The sequence below is a fragment of the Periplaneta americana genome, chromosome 7 (genome assembly GCF_040183065.1).
Source record: "Periplaneta americana isolate PAMFEO1 chromosome 7, P.americana_PAMFEO1_priV1, whole genome shotgun sequence".
Taxonomy (NCBI): domain Eukaryota; kingdom Metazoa; phylum Arthropoda; class Insecta; order Blattodea; family Blattidae; genus Periplaneta; species Periplaneta americana.
In genome coordinates, this window is record NC_091123.1 from 121433765 (window position 1) to 121455098 (window position 21334).

General features: G+C 34.8%; 1 protein-coding gene across 10 annotated transcripts in view; it reads left to right on the forward strand.

Moving 5' to 3' along the window:
- LOC138703412 (uncharacterized) overlaps nucleotides 1–21334 on the forward strand; it is a 250547-nt gene that overhangs the window by 4235 nt on the left and 224978 nt on the right. For 9 of the 10 annotated variants that reach the window (XM_069831241.1, XM_069831245.1, XM_069831244.1 and 6 more), the window contains exon 2: nucleotides 2783–2821. In XM_069831241.1, the coding sequence (XP_069687342.1) occupies nucleotides 2783–2821 (39 nt within the window). Of the gene's footprint in view, nucleotides 1–2782; nucleotides 2822–5719; nucleotides 5936–6045; nucleotides 6703–21334 lie in introns of those variants that run through there. The other variant, XM_069831240.1, reaches the window with a different exon arrangement.

The window sequence follows — 21334 nt, forward strand, 5'->3', positions numbered from 1 at the left end:
TTAAGGGAGCATGGCTGTAACTTTGCATAGAAAAGTTTGGTAGTATACGATTTTCTCATGTACTCCTGCCTGTTCTTCCTCACAAGCAACTAACAGTAATCCCCCATGATTACTGGATCTCTACGACCTTAGTACCTCTTCTCCGTAATGGAAATGTCTTGATGAAACCGTTCCTCTTGTTGATCACTAATATCACCCAGATTTTCCGGAAAAGTGTTTAGATGTGAAGAAAGGAAATGGATTTTCAAAGACATTCGACAACTCTTGTTTTTGTAGCATTTCAACAAATTGACACCAAAGTTTTATAGTTTTCGTCTTTTGCGTTTCCAAGAAAGCAACGCACGACCCTTTTAAATGATTGCCAGGCTGCTAATTCAAATGTTTGTAAATTTTTCTCAGACATTTCGTCCCCCATGGGTTTTTTGATTCCAGGTTCAATAAAAATCCGTTCTTTCAATTTTGCGCAAGTTAACTTAATCACCCCAAGTTTTATGTGTAAGGGAGAAAGAAGAATCTTATCAGGCTGAACCAATAGTGTTTTTTTTTTCACATTACTTTCTTCCGGAACATAATCTTGTACCACATGTTTTTCTATAGCACGGGTGTGCTACAAACACAAAAAACAAAACAAAACAAAATATTTTGTGAAGCCCCCTTGCAACCCAAGCAGCAAACCAATTACTTTAAGCTCACCACGTATCTTCCAACAATGAGCCTCATATTTTGAAACACGCACAATCTTGGCCATACTTTCATAAATTTCTTTAAGTTCTACAGAATAGAAATCCAGGACAGATAGAAATTCATTACAGATAATTGATTAACTATCGAACTTACTCGTGTTAATTATGTAAGCATGTGCGGCTTACAGCTGTTTCGGTGTTACTTGACACCATCTTCAGAGCCTTCTGTGTCTCGGCGCCATCTTAACTTCGCTGCCTGTTGTGTGGGTGCGTTCGTGTAAGCCGCACATGCTTACATAATTAACACGAGTAAGTTCGCCAGTTAATCAATTATTTATATTCAAGTGTTAAAAATAGTGTATGCAATATTCAAAATTAATGAATTACAATTTATTATGAAGCAACACTACTTTTAAACTAAACTTAGATGCATCTATAAACAATCGCCAGTCATCTCGATTATACTCAACCCCTAGTTCATTCATTAAACCATTAACGTCCACACAGAAACCCATATTGTCCTCCATAACAAAATATTTTTCAAATGTCTGATGTCTATTTCGAAACTCTGTAATTTTTGTATGAGTTGCAAGTAATTTCCATTGTCGTAGCCTAGAATCTAGGAGTTCGGATTCTTCTTACGACAAATTTAAGTCACGTTCCAAATATTTCAAGTCTACTTGCTCTACAAAATATCTTTCACTTTCAGAATTATCTGGTTGAAAGTCGGGATCTTTTGAAGTAGAAGTCTCTGGTTCCGGGTATAACTAAGATCGGGGATCACTATTTCTTTCACCATTATTATTACCACTCCATGTCTTAGGGAGTACAGGTACAGGCAATTCCTCGCTATGTGGAACAGGTCGCATGGCAGAAAGTATATCTGGATACTGAATAACGTGTTTACATTTCCTAGATTTGCCAGATATATTTGTCATGCAGACGTAACAATCACTAATATGATTTGTTACTTCTCGCCACACCATAGGCACAGCAAATGGTAAAGCTTTGAGTTTGCCATGTAACCACAATTCAAGATTTGTTGTACAAGAGATACAACATAAGTTAAATCACGTTTTATACAGGAAATAATATTACTGTACAACCCATTAGTAGTGCCAGATCGGTCTCTACCTGGTTTTATCTCTTTGTGGTGTCTACTTCTAGAAGGAAAGACAGATTTATCACCTGTATCCTGATAACTGACAAAGGCTTGACATAACAAATAACACATTTTCATCTTTACATTTTGTAAGTATATAAATAATCGTGTAGAACAGGGCTAGCCTACATAAGATACACGTTACCAAGTGGCATGCGAACTCGTTTTCGATGTGGTATATCTAAAATATCGAACAATTGTGACGTGATATGACATTTTAAGCATTGTTTTCAGAATGTACGCGTGAAAATGGACTAAAATTATGTATTATCTTCACAGAGGTAAATTTCATCTTCGGTAGTGTGATTAGTGTTCAGGAAGTTACTTGTCAGCATTTTGACCTCAAATGAATTTATACAATAATTGCAAACAGGCAATACAAATAAACAAGAAAAGTCGAAAACTAGAATGTTAGATATAATTTCGTCATTGTACAAGGGTATTTTCGTGATAGTTCTTAAATTCAAAATATTTAGAAATATTCAGTAAAATTTTAAATTCCTTAGTCAAATTCATACCTACAACCCAAACTAGTAAAGTTCTATAGGTATTTTGAAAAAAGTAGCCTATTTTTAGTAAGATGTTGGGAGAGTAAGAGAATGAATGAGGGAGCGACTGAGAGAATATCTGGCTCAATAAGATAATGATTATCGAGTCAGCAGGAGAATAAATGGGAAAGCGGTTGTGGGGATATTCGGCTGAGTATTTTTTTGGATGAGTAAGTGAAGGATTGAGAAAACGACTGAAGGTGTTTGGGTAAGTGGTCCTGTAATGTTCCATTTACTCGGGAGCACGAATTTAGTGTCCATGCACGATTGGTTTTTACTGTATATGTGATGCACTCACCAATAATTTTCCGTCGTTTTCCTCTCTCTAAATTACAGTAACTTAATAATGGTATAAGATTTTAAGTATCACAATCGTATTTATATTGCAGGAAATGTTGAAGTAACATCACTGCCGATTGCAGCACCAGGTAATTAATAATATTACTTTTTTTTCTAAATTATAATACTGTTTTTATTTTTATGCTTCTCTGAAGTCTTATAACTACTTTTAACTTATTTTGAATCTGTTCCGAATTTATTATTTCTGTATATGAAAATTATGTTACAATATACATTAACATAACAGGCATTCTGTCTTCAACGAGGATAAATTCTCTGACGTGGATATTATACATTTTCGAGTTCTTGCCTCAACCACATTTCTTAAATATTCTAACTCTGTTCGAGACAACCACGTCGAATACTTTAAATGACAATAATTGTTTCAGATTTTAGAAGTAAAGCAAAAGTATATCCGACAGGTGTTTCTCTATGTAAGTTTTCTGTTACCAGTAGAGGATGTACACTATATTAACGATCTTCTACCAAATGCTGTACAAGTCGCTGAGATGGCTGCGTAGGCTAGACTTTTGGCCTGTTACTCAGGCGATTTAGGTTCGAGTACCGTTCAATCCTAGGATTTAAATTGAAAAATCAATAGTGATACTCGTGTAAATTGCCTCAGCTAGGATTTTTTGTCAGTGACCTCCCGTTAGCACACGCCCTATCTCAATATCATCATACCACATCAATATGCAATCACCTGATCACGAAGCACATAGTGGATTGGTGTAGAGGGGAATGGGTTTGCCCATTTCAACTCGGAGAATTTCAGTCTAGTTAGATGGTATATTTTGGAATTTGTTAGTTGGGTGTCTGCATAAAAATTTTCTCAGACAAAACGTAGTAGGGGACCTAATAGGGTTCAGGATGACGGATGGAAAAATAATACTTACTTACTTACTTACATACAAATAGCTTTTAAGGAACTCGCAGGTTCATTGCCGCCCTCACATAAGCCCGCCATCGGTCTCTATCCTGTGAAAGATTAATCCAGTCTCTACCATCATATCCCACCTCCCTCAAATCCATTTTGATATTATCTTCCCATCTATGTCTCGGCCTCCCCAAAGGTCTTATTCCCTCCGGCCTCCCAACTAACACTCTATATGCATTTCTTGACTCTCCCATACGTGCTACATGCCCTGTCCATATCAAACGTCTGAATGTAATGTTCCTAATTGATAAAAAGATAGTAATAATAATAATAATAATAATAATAATAATAATAATAATAATGAATAGTAAATGAAGAGTACACGGAAAAAAGGGGTTAAGTCCAATTTTTATGAAAATGAGTTGAAGATACCAAGATGCAGTTCATTAGACACGCTTTCACATGAATAAATCCAATTTTTAAGAAATGGGTCTGGTCACAGAGAAATTGCCATAGCAACGTATGGTATACAACGAGAGAATGGGTTAAGTCCTTTCACAACACGGAACGAATGGGCCAAGTCCTTCACATGCCAATTTATAAACCGCGTTTTTTTAATTTTCTTTCTTATTGCAGCTGCATGGTAAATTAATGTGCATTGTTGACATTATATTTAATTTTCTTATTCATTGTTGTAAGCATGAAAGTAGGTAGTAATAGCTCTGAGCTAGATGGTAGTGGAAGTTTTTTGTGCGTGTTGACAGCTAGTACTCGTATTATTAGTTACTATGGTGGAGTGAACTAAAAATGGAAAATCTGGAAGAAAGCACAAGTAGTAGCAATTCCAGAAAGCGGAAAAGTTTTGGCAGACTTTCTGAAGCTTCTAAAAAAAACTTAAAACCATGTCCCATGAATTAGGAGAAGACTGTACAGTCGCTGCAAGAAAATGTGTAGTCGGGAATTCAGTAGTTCAGAAAAGTTGAAAATCATTTCTAATTTCAATCAACTACAAGATTGGAATGAACAAAGTAGTCATTTGACAGGACAAATTTCTACTGGAAACATTCAACGTCGAAGACCTCGCAAAGATGAAAGTGAAGCAAATTTGCGTGACTATACATTTCATTATAAGGTGAGAGTAATCAGGAATGATTCCATGATAGAAGTTCCGAGGTAGAGAACAGCATCTGTGCTCATATTGCATCATTTTAAGGGAGACCTAGTCATTATAGCATAAAGAAAACCAAGAAAATGTATCTACCTGAAGAACTCAGTATTGTGAAAATGTACAAGATGTTTTTAGAGATGTATCCTAATGTTGTAGCATCATATGAAACATATCGTAAGATCTTCAATACAAGATTCAATATTTCATTCGGCTTTCCTAGATGTGACACGTGCAGTACATGTGATAAATTTTCAATCATATCAAAAGGCCTGGAGACGCAGTTCAAGAATGCAACTAATGAAGAGGATAGATTAAGGTTGAAACAAGAATTAAGAAGAGAAAACACTGAAAATGAAGTTTACCGACGCAAAGCCGATACATTTTATGAGCGAAAGAGACAGGCTAGAGACAGGGGCAGAAAGCACAAAAACACAGAGGCGATCTGCATGGACTTTCAACGAAATCTACCATGTCCTAACATCAGTACTAGTGTTGTGTACTATAGACGGCAGCTTTCTCTCTTCTTATTTAATATACTTAGGCTTTCTTATAATGCTACAGTATTTTATGCTTATCCAGAGACAATAGGGAAAAAGGGATCGAATGAAGTAGCTTCTTTTCTTCACCACTATGTCACCACGCTACTTGATCCAGAAGTGAAGTACTTAGAAATTTTCTGTGGGGGGCAAAATAAGAACTATGCTCTCTTCAGATACATGCACTATATTGTACACCAATTGAAGCGTTTTGATTCCATTCATGTGACATTCCCAGTTAGGGGACATTCTTATCTCAGAAGTGACAAAGACATGGGTCTCATCAAAACAAAATTAAGGGCTGAGCTTCCAAGGGACTGGATGAACATTATTAAGGATGCACGAGTGAAACCTTCTCCTTTTGATGCGTTGGAAGTTGATGATGCTATGATACGTGACTGAACAGGTTTCTTGCAGTCAAGATACCGAAGAAAGTGTCCATTTCCATCTTGTATTATCAAGGAGATGAAGGTGGATCGGGGACATCTAAGATACATCACTCACCGAGACACATACAACTGGGGCTGGACGACAACTGTTGTAACAAATTCCACTAGACACCAGGTCCAGGAGCCACCACTTGCTGCAGGAGAGTTTATGTATCCATCATCCTGTTACGAGGGTGAGTTGTTTTATGTGTCTCTTCTGTTTAAGAAATTACTACTATTATGTTGTAAATTCATCTTTTGGTCTCATCAGGCTTATACAAAGTGCATATATCTATTTTTACAGAACTGCTACCTATCTCCAAAGAAAAGTACCGTGATCTGCAGGAACTGAAGGTTTTTTGTAACTCAGAGGCCCAAGAATACTATAGTAATATTACCTTCCGTCTGTAAATGTGTATTGATTGTTTGGAATAACTTTGCAATGGCAAGGCCGTAAAGAGGGTTGAGATTCCTAGAAAAAAAAATAGCAATCGCTTTTTACTGTTGCCTTCTTTTGCATTGCCATTACATTTTTATCTATGTTTTTGCAAAATAATATTTGAAACTTGAAACTGTTCATTGAAAAAAAAACATAAATTTTGGAACATCCTGTATGTTTGAAAATAAATTAATAAATAAACTGATGACAAGATAATGTTTTATGTTAACCCTACAATGCTAAATTAATAAACTGACACATCATTTCAGGATTACTACTATATAAAATGTGAGATGACTAGAGAATTGGTGGACAGACAGATGGACTGACAGATATTATAGTAAGACGGAAATTGCATAGTGTTATTATTTTATATGAGGATTGCAGAAAAATAAGCATACAATGTGATGTACTACTTTCAAATTCTCAGATAATCAAATATAGAAATTATAAAGTTTCGAAGTTTAAAAATGCTCCCCTGAAAAATTGATAAAATGGACTTAACCCCTTTTTTCCGTGTACTCTTCAAATCATATATAAATACGGATTGTATCTAAATTCAATACTCAAACGTCTAGGGATGACGCAAGAGACCAAAACAACCTTGTTTTGTTAAATGATCAGAGATCAGACACTGCTTATTGAATGACAAAACCTGAAACTGTACTATATTGTGAGGAATAATGGATACAGTTGTAACGTTACTTATGACATTCACTCTTCAAAACATTGTAACCATTTACAAAAAATATTTGTGTTGAAACCACAACTGACGTCGATTGTCAAGAGGAACGTCTTGGAGGAGCTCGAGCAAAGCATTTCCCAGGAACCGCAAGTATAGATCACTATTGAGATATCATGGAAGCATGTACGACACTACAATATCTGCCCAGATGTTGACAACAAATAGTTGGTGGAAATGGATGAAGCCGGCGTTACGACTTTCATTTACCCACACGCGTTGGTTGTATAAATTCACAACTCCATCTCATTTAAACGATGCATCATCAGTGAACTGTACAAATCGTCCAAATCAGGTTCCATAGCGCATCTCTGCAGGTACTATTGACAAAACTCTACCCGACGATTCGGTTTGAGTGCTTGCACCTTTTACGTTTGAAATGGATACGGCTTTTGTTCCTTCTACACACGATGGACAGTCATGTGGCCAACATGCATTTGCTGTGCAACATGTTGTGAACTTGTTGACGGCGTGATCTCGACCTGTTCCAAAACATCCTCATTCAACTCGGGTGTGTGCACTGTGCGCTGACGGCCAGTGTATGTGGACCTAAAACCGAAAATACCTGAAGTGTACTGTGCAGTAAAAAGGATGGTAAAGTAAAATAAAACACATGATGACAGGCATCCATTTACTGAACACAAATTTATCTGCAACGAACCTGTTCCCAACAAATGTGCGACGGTTTAGAACACGCCGCCATCCAGGATATCGCTCCGCATAGAGACATGTAGCAGCTCGTGAATTCCCATTGCATGCACCATAAACCAAGTGCGCATCTGTTAATTCTGTGCATGTAAACTGTTCTATCGCTCTGCATTCAATACTACGTGTTGTCAGAGCAGAAAAATTGAACTCGACGTAATGGCGTGTTTACATGCAATATTGACGCATGAGTGCATTCTTTATTTCTTATAGTACAGTACATTTTTTGGTTTTGTCATTCAATAATTAGTTTCTGATCTATGGTCATTTAACAAAAAAAAAGTTTGTTTTGGACTCTTGCATCATTCCTAGAAGTTTGAGTATGATATTTAGATACATATTTAGGTGATACCGGTACAGTGATACCTACATGCTTGGACTGCATTTCGACGCAGAGTTACTTGATAAAGTGACACTTGGCGGGGAGTCCAAATTTGACGTGATTGTGGTAATCGTTAGTAACACGACTAAAATTGATTAATAAAAAAATGGAATATCGGCGATAAAATTGGTGAGAAATAAGGCGACCTTGGTTAACGTAAGATTTTTCTTTGCCCGTACCTAAATTTATAGTAACCATTAAGTTCAATTTTTCGCATTATTAAATTGTAGGCTATTGGTGTACAGTGCAATTCTATGTGAAGGACGCAATTATAATTTTTTTTATTTGTATAGTACAAAGCTGATAGCAGCCAACTCATCTAAATATATTTGAAGATCAAAGCAAATCTCCTCCCATTATGATATAATATAATATTGTTTTATTTGAAGTTCAGTGTGATCGACATATCACCAATTTAAAAATTAATGACATTATGTAAATGATCATTGGTATTATGAAAATTAAAGCAAACGTTTTCGCCCTTCGGGCATCATCAGGCATTTTTCATACAATAGCTTGTATATTTTTATGTCTTGTTGTGGAATATGTACAAACTGATTAAAATACAACCTATAATATAATTCTGAACAAACCATTTATGATAAACTTGTGATGATCTAATATTTAAAATACAGGTATAAAATTTAATATATATAATAATAAAATTGTAGCTATCCTGTTTGTCTTATGTTTAAATTATAACATTATAAAACTACAAACACGATACAAACTATTTGGTTCCTCTTTAAACTTCATATAGTTTTTATCATGTTTGTAGTTTTATAATGTTATAATTTAAACAAAAGAAAAACAGATTAGCTACAATATTATTATTATTATATATATTATAGTAATATGCGTTAAAAGAGCGGTATGTTGAAGTTTTCATGTTCGAGGAAAAGTTTGAAAAAGCGAAACGTAGTTGAGCTTTTTCAATTTCCGAGAATTGAAAGAAAACATGCTGCTCGTGTATCCTACATTATTTTGTGCGAAGATCGTTTATTACATAACTGAAAGAGGAATTTCTAATTAGTTGCAATGAAATCTCCATCTTGGTTTCTGTTCAATGACGGCAAAAAAAAAAAAAAAAAAAAAAAAAAAAAAAAAAAAAAAAAAAAAAATCTGTCTTCAACATTGTTGCCTTAAAATGTTTTCTGTGTTTACTATACTCCAGCAGGCCGTGATATACGTCTGTCTTTTTTTCCCCAGAGTCTATAAATGCGAACTTGAAACAAACGGTAAGGTTATGTAATGATTTATTTTTCATTTTAATATTTTAACAATATTATTTACATAACATATTGCAGTAATAACATCTGCAAGTTTAATTTTGCCGGTCAAAGTAGCCGCCATGATGAGTCTGGAATCTTGTTGATTTTTTCACGGCTTCCTTAATGTTACTGGCATCTCGAATGCAGTAACTTTAGTGGAGTTGTAGAGTTTACTTAATTTTTGCAAATATTTAAAAACAATAATTAACAGTGCAATTTAGGTGAAATTGCAGTGGCTAGTTTACAATTTATAATTATTACTATATTGAACGTCTCTAAAAATAATAACGTCTCCAAAAATAATATGTTAAATGCCTAAAGCAGTAAAATCAATACGTCACTTAAGCGGTAAGAAGAGGGAAATTGTTATTGTGTTAGGTTGGGAATACTGAATGTGGAATTTTAGACTTTCCGCGGATTGGTTTTATGCGGAAACCAAGCAAATACGCATGATCTCGCACAAAATTTTATACCTGTATTTTAAATATTAGATCATCACAAGTCTATCATACATAGTTTGTTCAGCATTAAAATGTACAAGATATTGTATGAAAAATTCCTGATGATGCCCGAAGGGCGAAAACATTTGCTTTAATTTTCACAATACCAATGATCATTTACATATGTAAATGTCATTAATTTTTAAATTTGTGATATGTCAATTAGACTGAACTTCAAATAAAACAATATTATATTATATCATATTGTATTGACTATCTGAATATCTTTTATCATGCTTTCTCCTCCCTTTAGCAGCAAAATCATCGATGAACTGGGCATGGAAGTTCTCTTTACTGCGAATGGTTTCCAGTAATTTCTTCTCTATAGACTGTAATGATAAGCAGGATAGTCTATCTTCCCCTTGAGAATTTCTGATGTAGGTTTATATTATGTTTAATGCAGAAAATTAACGTTCAACAGAAACGTTACTTGCAGGAATTGTAACATTATGAACCCGGGATAGCTTGCTTTGTGGTTCAGTTTCTTCATCAGAAGAAGTTTCTGAAAATATTTTCTCGAACTCCCCTATTCTGCTGGCAGTACTTTCTTTAGCTTCGGCTAGTTATGGACACAAAGCCAAATGTCGTTTATTTTGATTGTAAAATTTAAAAAAGGACAGTATTTACTTAAATAAATTTTTAAATAGCGTAAGTAGAAAACTGAAGATAAAATCTTTCAGAATAGACAGAAACTCTCGAGCAGCAATGTAAGTTTCCTTATCCAAACCATCAGGATTTTGAATTATATTTTCAAACATTGTGATAAATTTGACAATTAATATATAGATATTGTGCTTGAACATGGATTTTTACAATATTTAAAATCAGCCACCCGCATATCATAACAGTCTGTCTCGTATCGTGATCATATATTTTAAAATCCAACAATAATTGAAATTTTAAAACTGGTGTTTATTGCAGTTCAATTACTGACCATTTTCTTGGATTCGGAATTTTAAGTAGCCTATATTTGAAATACATCATAATAATTCAGAAACTAATAGAGATACTCCTCACTTAAAATATCATATTGACTTTGACACTTTAATGTCTGACATGAACAAACAAAACTGGGAAAATGTTTACACATGTCAAGATGCTGATTTAGCTTTTAATATATTTCATAAACAATTAAATTCTCGTATTAATAAATGTATATTACAGTCCTCACAAAAAATTCCAATAAATTTAAAATAATAAAACCATTGGTTACTATTGGTTTAATACGTTCTATTTGTAACAGAGATAAATTAGCGAATAAGGTTAGAAAGCAGCCATTTAACAGCTCATTATCAATTAAATACAAAAATTACAGATGTATCTTAAGTACTGTTATCAGAACTGCAAATACTAAATATTATGATAAAAAGTATGTGAACAACCAACATGATCCAAAAATTTTTTTGGAAATTAGTGACTGAAGCTACAAAGAAAAACTATTTTCACTAAACATTCAATACCAATAGAAATCATTAACTCAAATGGCGTATCAGTTTTCAATAAAAGCGAGATTGCTAATAATTTTAATGATAATTTTACGAAAATAGGTCATGAAATTGTAAATCACTTACAAAACCATGTTCCAGATACTAAAACTACAAACTTCAACCAATCACTATCACCTACCTCAATGTTTATGTTTCCAATTAAGGAAAATGAATTAATTTCTATTATTGATAAATTAAAAATTAATATTTATCCTGGTAATGATGGCATAGCCAGTTCTATCTTACTGAAAATTAAAAATTATACATTAAAACCACTTTGATATATAATTAATTGTGTTTCGTACAGAGTGTTTTTCATACAAAACTGAAAATTGCTATTGTAATTCCCTTATATATGTCAGGAGATTGGACTGATTTAAACAATCATAGACCTATTTCTCTGTTGCCATCTCTTGCTAAACTAATAGAAAGATGTATTTAAAAAAGATTAGTAAACTATCTGGAAAAACACAACGTTATGAGCGAATTTCAATTTGGATTTCGTACCTCTAAAGGAATAAATGATACTATTCTAGCTGTTACATGGAATATTATGAGAAAATTAGATATGGGAAATAAACGTTTAGGAATATTTCTTGATTTGAAAAAACGTTTATACAGTTAATCACGATATCTTTCTTTCAAAATTAGAAAGCATTGGTATTAGAGGAGTTGTACTCAAATTTTTTCGTTCACATTTAGAAAATATGATATCAAAAAGTCAAAATTGACAATTTTAACACCAATTATAAATTGATCAAGGTACAGTATTAGAACCAATCTTATTTATAATACACATATTAACAATTTGTTCAAAATTGATCTAAAGAAATATGGTGGTAATGTATTTTCTTTTGTAGATGATAATATACTAACATTAAATGGGAGAAATTGGGATAACATTTATTTAAATGCTAACAGTGGAATTAACGCATGGAAAATTGCTTGACTGTAATTCCCTGTTCTTAAATACTAATAAAACTACTTATATTCCATTTTCTTTAACAACGAAAGGTTTACCTCCACCTATGAATAATTATCACTTAGTCGTACATAATATTTCATGTAATGAATTAACAAATAATTATTGTAATTTCCCACATCTAACACATTCCACACAAGTCAAATACTTAGGAAATATTATAGATCAGCATTTACGTTGGAACAAACAAATTGATTTTATGTGTACAAGCATAAGAAAAACAATTTATAAATTCATAATACTTCGAAATTTTATCACTAAGGAGGCATTGAGAATAATATTTTTAGCTTTAGTACAATCAATATGGTATAATAAATTGGGGTTGAGTAGCATCATCTGTACTTAATCCATTAATTTTATTAGGCAGAAGATTAATAAAAATTTGTCTAACCAAAAATATGGATTACCAAACAAATTTAATGTATACAGATTTTAAAGTATGAACTATTGAAGAAATGTATAAATATAGTTTACTAAATTACTACCACAGAAACCAAATAAAACATAAATCTAATCGACATGAATATCGTGCACGAAGACAAAAGTCTGCTTTCCCATTAATTGAGCCTATATGTGATACATGTGCAGCTTTTAAACATGGTGCTAGTTTCGGCCCAAGACTTTATAATAAAATTACAAACCATTTTCCAAATTTGAAATATTTTAAAATTGAAGCTTTTAAAAAAATAAATTTATAAAATTATTCATGCGTATTTTTTTAACTTTTATTTCTGTCAACTATATTTATGTTTTTAGTGAATATCACTGACTTCTGTCTGATTGTCAATTTATATGAAATGTGTTTTTTCTCTCTTTTTCTCTTTCTTCTTCTTCTTCTTCTGCTTCTTCTTCTTCTTCTTCTTTTTTTTTGCTCTTGTGTGGTATTTATTGGTTTGAAATAAGTTACTGTATTTAGTAAACTGTCCTTTTAAATTTTATGTTATATTATTGGCTAAGACCACACCGTACACGAGCCTGGCTCTTACGGTAATGGCTAGAAACATTTTTGTTTTATAATTTTAATGTCTACTCACTAGCTAGATTTATACTCATACACGGTTTCTACAAGACGGTTGCGATTGACTTCGAACGTCAGTCGTCTCATTTACCATTATTTCAACAAATGGGGTATTGTGGACTTGTTTTATAATTACATTACTTATTGATTCAATCAGATCGTTTTGAACTATATTAGATAAATTTGTAAATGCATTATTATCTTTAATGTAGGCATTCAATATAGGGAAGTATTTTCTTAGTAAATGAAATAATTTAACATAATTACCTCTGACGAATGAATTATCGCTTTCGTCATGATCAAGGAGTGCTAATTCTCTGTTTCCTAAATGACAGAAAATATCAATTAAGCGTTTAACTATCTGTTTTCCCATCACCTTATCGTTATGTTGCAATGCTGCCAGTCGGTTTTGATTGTCAAGTTGAAAATGGACTCTAGATATAGCAAACATTACAAATTGTATTGTTGAAACAGTGTGGGACTGAAAGTTTTCATGTCGTTTTACTACTTTACGGAGATTGTTTACATCACTGAAGCCAGCCTTTTTTCCGTTACCTACGTAATATATTGCATACTGTACAAGATGGCACATACACAGAATGAAACTGGGACTCGGAGCGTCATTAAAATTTCTGCCGCGAGGTTCAACTCACAGTTCTATTAAATGATGATTCGTCCCATTACTAAGCTTTGTGTATCGTGAAAATTGTTTGATTAATTTTGCATTAATGATCGAATGCGAAGATTATAAACATGCCAAGCATATTACAGTCTTATTTAAAATTTTGTTTCTTGAAAGACTGGATTTGATCAATTAAAAAAAATTCTTTCAAACTACATTATTCAGCTAGTTCATTTACTTTGGCAAATGGATAGTTTTTCAGTTCCGTGCTTTTCCTTCAGATTTTGTTCCTTCTAATTCGTTTTAATTGATGAAAGTGAACTACCGGTACCGGTATGTCTTCCACTTTCAGAAAAATAATAATAATAATAATAATAATAATAATAATAATAATAATAATAATAGGGGAGACCGTTCTACCTTTGAACAATTTTGTTTATTTTGAACACAAATCATTTATATTTAATTATTTTAAGTTACAAATACATACAATAAGACGAAAAGCATATTCTTTATCATACCATGTCTCAAATATGCATGTTAGATAGCACATTTTCAACTTTCAAAGAAAAACAAAAATTTGAAAATTTGTTCACAGGTACATGATGATCATATACCATTGAACTCACCCTCGTGTACCTTTGAACACATCGTTACTGAAGTGAATTTTTAAGGAAACGTAAGAAAAATTGATTATCACATATCATAATACTTACTTACTTACTTACTGGCTTTTAAGGAACCCGCCCTCACATAAGCCCGCCATTGGTCCCTATCCTGAGCAAGATTAATCCAGTCTCTATCATCATATCCCACCTCCCTCAAATCCATTTTAATATTATCCTCCCATCTACGTCTCGGCCTTCCCAAAGGTCTTTTTCCTTCCGGCCTCCCAACTAACACTATATACGTGCTACATGCCCTGCCCATCTCAAACGTCTGGATTTAATGTTCCTAATTATGTCAGGTGAAGAATACAATGCGTGCAGTTGTATAACTTTCTCCATTCTCCTGTAACTTCATCCCTCTTAGCTACAAATATTTTCCTAAGCACCTTATTCTCAAACATCCTTAACCTATGTTCCTCTCTCAAAGTGAGAGTCCAAGTTTCACAACCATAAAGAACAACCGGTAATATAACTGTTTTATAAATTCTAACTTTCAGATTTTTTGACAGCAGGCTGGATGATAAAAGCTTCTCAACCGAATAATAACAGGCATTTCCCATATTTATTTTGTGTTTAATTTCTTCCCGAATATCATTTATATTTGTTACTGTTGCTCCAAGATATTTGAACTTGTCCACCTCTTCAAAAGATAAATTTCCAATTTTTATATTTCCATTTCGTACAATATTCTGGTCACGAGACATAATCATATACTTTGTCTTTTCGGGATTTACTTCCAAACCTATCTCTTTACTTGCTTGCAGTAAAATTCTCGTGTTTTCCCTAATTGTTTGTGGATTTTCTCCTCACATATTCACGTCATCCGCATAGACAAGCAGCTGATGTAACCCGTTCAATTCCAAGCCCTCTCTGTTATCCTGGACTTTCCTAATGGCATACTCTAGAGCAAAGTTAAAAAGTAAAGGTGATAGTGCATCTCCTTGCTTTAGCCCGCAGTGAATTGGAAACGCATCTGACAGAAACTGACCTATACGAACTCTGCTGTAAATTTCACTGAGACACATTTTAATTAATCGAACTAGTTTCTTGGGAATACCAAATTCAATAAGAATATCATATAAAACTTCTCTCTTAACCGAGTCATATGCCTTTTGAAATCTATGAATAACTGACGCACTGTACCCTTATACTCCCATTTTTTCTGAACAGTGTTCAGAGGTACATTACGTAATAGTGTTCAAAGGTACAAGACTATGCCTGCTTTAGAAAAAAGCCTACTGCTAGGTTTAGGTTAGGTTCAACAAGAATACTTATTACAATGTATTGCTCATAATATTGTAGACAACCAAGCTGTGATATCAAATATTTGAAGTTAAACAAAGCATGAACACAAATAAATAAAAACTGAGGCAACAAAATGTTCGTTTTCAGTGCTCAAAACATAAACTTGATGACGAAGACAAAATGACTGTGACGAAAAACCTCTAACTACAACACTAGTGCACTCTGGAATTTACTTGACAACCACAGAATGGCATTGTTAGTACAAAAAGTTCCAAGTGTTCAAAGGTACACTATGTCAAAGGTACAACATTCTCTCATAATAATAATAATAATAATAATAATAATAATACTAATAATAATAATAATAATAATAATAATAGTAACAAAAATAATAATAATAATAAATAGGTGAAAAAGGTGGGCTACAATGCTCATGTAAAATGTATTAAGATTCTTTCATTATTTCTGAAAATGTGTGGTGTATGAATTGAACAACAGAAATGCAGTGCTTTAGTTTATAATATGCAATATCTTTTAATGTAATTTGAGACAGAAGCTGAGAAACGACATCCATTATCCTTAAAATACTGTACGAAGCATTTCATAAACAACGGTGAGTCCTTTAAATGCCTCAAATGTTAATGTAATTTATGTGTTCTGCTACGAATCTCTAGAACCAAACAGCACTCCTAGTAGCAAAATTGACGTTACGCAGGAACCACTTGAGAGCTGTATGCGCCAGCTTGTACTCGCATATCTTATGCAAGCAACTCTTGTTCCATATATATTTTTTCGTTATTAAATAAAATACCTGGCCAACAAAAGAATTTCCCTGCAATGCCTCAAACGCATAGCCAAAGTTTTACTATACTGCTCTAAATTGAATTTTTTTTCTAATCGGTTATTTTACGGCGCTTCTTCAACTGCTATGGTTATCTAGCGTCTTATGAAGATGATAATGCCATGGAAATGAGTCCAGGGTCCAACGCCGAAAGTTACCCAGCAATTGCCATTAATGGATTGGGAGAAATCTAACCACCAGCACGGAGTCGCAGTCGTTGGTATGTTGCATAGGCCTCTACCACACGTATTATCGCCGCGCTCCCATGGTCAACATGTCGGCATTATACAATAACGTGCGGTGTGCTTTCAAAACATAATTTTGCCGACCGATTGTTGCTCTGTAGGTTTCACTCTAAGCGTCACGTTGTCACGTCTACTTCCTCGATAAGAATAAGACTAGTTTGTTATATTTCCCATTCTTAACTCTTAATAATAACTCTTTGATAATAATTATTAATCACATACATCGTCCTCAGCACAAGACATTGCAACCTCGGTTTCAGTCCACGTAGATTAGACAAGTAGGTGTCATTTAATAATGGAAGCAGCTTATTGGTTGCAATATTGAAATTGAGGCGAGTGATTGGAGCGGCGACATAAGAAATTGAACACAATATGCAATTAAATTTCAAAGACCTGCATAACGCACGAGGCCCCTCGAAGTCCTGCCGAATGTTAACCATGAGAGCGCGGCGTTAATACCGTCCCGAGCAGAACGCGGGTCAACGCCGACGTGTGGTGCGCCTCGAAACCCAAGCGGTTAATGGTTTCTAGAGTCTGGCGGCCCGTGTGTGGGTGTGCATTGTCATGAAACAACAATACTTTCTTCGACAATAGGTCTCTGCATTTGGTGACAATTGCTGGCTTCAAATTGCTTGCCACCGTAACACATTACGACGCAATGTTGATCGTACACCGCTTTTGCAGACAGTCTTCCAGTATAGGTACTTTTTCGTCCCTAAACAAGGTTAAAATAATCTTTTCCGTGGAAGGTTGGGTCTTGGACTTCTTTGTCGGTGGCGATCCCGTGTGTTTTCACTTCATACTCTGGCGTTTGGGTTCGGACTCGTAGTATGTGGACCCACGTTTCATCGCCTGTGACTATATTGCTCAACAATGGTTGGCTTCCATTGTTGTAGCGGTCGAATAAGCGTTGGCAGATTGCAACAAGTTTGCTTATCACATAAATCTTTCAAAACCTACACATTAGCATTCATGCACTTCAAAAATTATTGTTGGCAGCGGGATTTACCATTTTCATCCACATGGATATTTGTTGATTTCGAGGTAACAATATACAACTACTATGCTCTTAGTATGGAGTCAAACAAAAATTGTAGAGTTGCCGTTTGCATATTGGTCAAAGTTGGTACGGTACCGTAAGTCGTCGAACATGGGACGTCGCCAGATATATGAATCAATTTCAGAAGAAAGTAAATTCTTAAAATTAATTTGCGGACGCCATTCATGCGGCCTGAGGAAGTGGACGACTGTTTCACAAAGGACTTATGATTATATATCCTGCAGGAATCAAAATGTTTACAGCTTTATGCGATTATATATTAAAAACTACATTTCCCATCCTTATTTGGGCACAAAATATATACACTTTAAATCACAGAGCAAACATCTGTGATATTAAATCGACTTGCAACAAATACTTACCCAAACATATTATAATGCTTGTCGAGCTTTTGAAACACATACCGAGTGAAATATACTTATCTATAGCTGATAAGCAGACCCGAACTCTCACAAACAAACATTAGAAAATGATATTTTCTTTTCTATGTAAAATATCACAATAGACTGCACAGTTTATAAGACGGTAACATATAAGTTTTCGTCCATTTAAAGATGAATGCAATAATTATAAAAATTCCCTGAAGGCGACTTTAGAAGAAAGTGTTTTCTACAGGCCACGCAGCACACCTCCCCGCAGTGCATTTTGAGTAACGCTAAGGAGCAGCAGTAAGTATGTTAAATGGGACTAAGCTGACGAAAATGATGGGACTAAAGTAAAACACATGATAGGTTTAAACTGACTCATGATGAGACAAAACTGACGCACATGATGGACATAAACTGAGGCACATGATGGGTCTAAATTAACGCACAAAATGGGACTAAACTGACGCACAGGATGGAACTAAACTGACCCACATGTTGGGACTGAACTGACAAACATAGTGCAAATAAACTGACGCACATGGTAGGACTAACCTGACGCACATGGTGCGACTAAACTGACGCACATAGTAAAATTAAACTGACGCACATGGTGGAACTAAACTGACGCACATGGTAGGACTAACCTTACGCACATGGTAGGACTAACCAGACGCACAACGAAGGACTAAACTGACTCACATATTGCGACTAAACTGACGCACATGGTGGGACTAAACTGATGCACATGGTGGGACTAAACTGACGCACATGGTGGGACTAAACTGACGCACATGGTAGGACTAACCTGAAGCACACGGTGGAAATAAACTGACGCACATGTTGGGACTAAACTGTGGGATTAACTGAAGCAAATGGTGGGTCTAAACTGACTCAGACATTAAGACTAAACTGATGCACATGATGAGTCTAAAGAAACGCACATAGTGGAACTAAACTGACGGAAATGTTTAGAGAAAACTGACGCACATGTTGGACCTCAAGTGACGCACATGGAGGGACTAAAATGACGAACATGACGGGACTAAAATGACGCACACAGTATAACTAAACTGACGCACATAGTGGGACTCAACTGATGCACATAATGGGACTAATCTGACACACAGGATGACTCTAAACTGACACACATGGTGGGACTAAACTTACGCTAATAATGGGTCTAAACTGACGCACATGAAGGAAATAAACTGTTACGCATGCTTCAACGAAACCGACTCACATTATGGGACTCAACTGACGCACATGGTGAGAATAAACTGACGCATATGTTGGGACATTGCTGATGCACAAGATGAACTAAACTGACGCACATGTTGGGACATTGCTGATGCACAAGATGAACTAAACTGACGCACACGGTGGGATTAAACTGACGCACACGGTGGGATTAAACTGACACACATGTTGGGACTAAACTGACGAACATGGTTGGACTAAACAGACACACATAATGGGACTAAACCGACGTAAACTGACGCATATAGGGGACTAACCACCCGCACATGGTAGGAATAAACTGATACACACGGTGAACTAAACTGACGCACACGTTGGGATTAAACTGACGCATATATTGGGAATAAGCTGACGTAAATGGTTGGACGAAACTGGCGCACTTGATAGGACAAAACTGACGCGCATTATGGGTCCAAGCTGACGGACATTATGGGACTAAACTTTCACACATGATGGGACTAAACTGGTGCACATGATGGGCCTGAACTGAAACACATGGTGGGAGTAAGCTGATTAATATGATGGCACTAAACTGACGCTAATTAACGGAGATGAGACTAAACTGACCGAAACCGGTGTCGTCTGGGATGGGACTAGCTGAGATAGATTGACACGTTTGTCACCGTCGGATTCTTCAATACCATCCAAGTCATCCGTCCACTAATCACCGCACCTATAGAGCGCAAAGCAGGCCATTGTGTCTTTAGTTGGATGGATTCGTTGTTCATAGTATCGACTAGTCAATTTAAGAATGACATGCAAGACCATATTTTTTTTAAGTAATGGGTACTTAGAACAAATAATTTAAAATGCGTATTTCGTTTTATTCTGTACTTTTACATAAACTCAATTGATGAATCAAATGATGCAGACAATATCTATCTAAACAACTAGGCTTCAGAGAAGTTAATTACCGGTGTTATAAATTATAATTTAAATGTACGCCCAACCGAAAAGGTATTTAGATTTTAGCACTAGATACTAATACTTTGAAGTTAATATCGAAAAAAGGCTCCCTCCTCCTGTAAGAATAATCTTTAGTTACAGTAGCCCATTACAACTGTAATTGAAAACCGACATAATCAAGTTTTTAAGGCTTAAAAGACATCTATATAAATTACGTTGTGAAATTAACCTAATCCCGTGACTTACCGGAATGAGAAAAAAAAAAAACAATTTCCCTCTCAAAAATTTTACTTTTCTGTATAAGAACCAGCTGCATTATCACAAACGCTTTACCGTCACAAAAAACTTGTACAAGCCACTGTCATTTAGCCGTAAACCTCTAAGATACTTTACACGACGGAATGAATGTCCATATTAGGGTAATGCTTTCATTTTACGGAGCTAATGCTTACTTGACAAGTAAGAAATATAGCCTACTTAGAAACTAAAGAACTTATAGCTTTTAATACCGACACCACTTTCAAATATTAATTTCTTTTTCTTCTTCTTCTTCTTCTTCTTCGTCTTCTTCTTCGCACTGTAGGATTAAATCCTGTTTTTTCCAACGTTGCCTATTCTGATAATGGTGACCAGCTTTCTTTCCATCGTTTAGGAGGTCGTCCCAAAGGTCTTGGGGTGTCTAATTTTCCTACCATCGCGATTTTTGGAAGTCGTTCATCTGTCATTCTTGAAACGTGATCTCTCCATCCTTTTCTTCTTCCTTTGATCCATTTTGTCAGGTCTTGTATTCCACATTTACTTCTAATGTCCTCATTTGTTTGTTTATCGTGTATTGTGTAACCCGTAATACTCCTG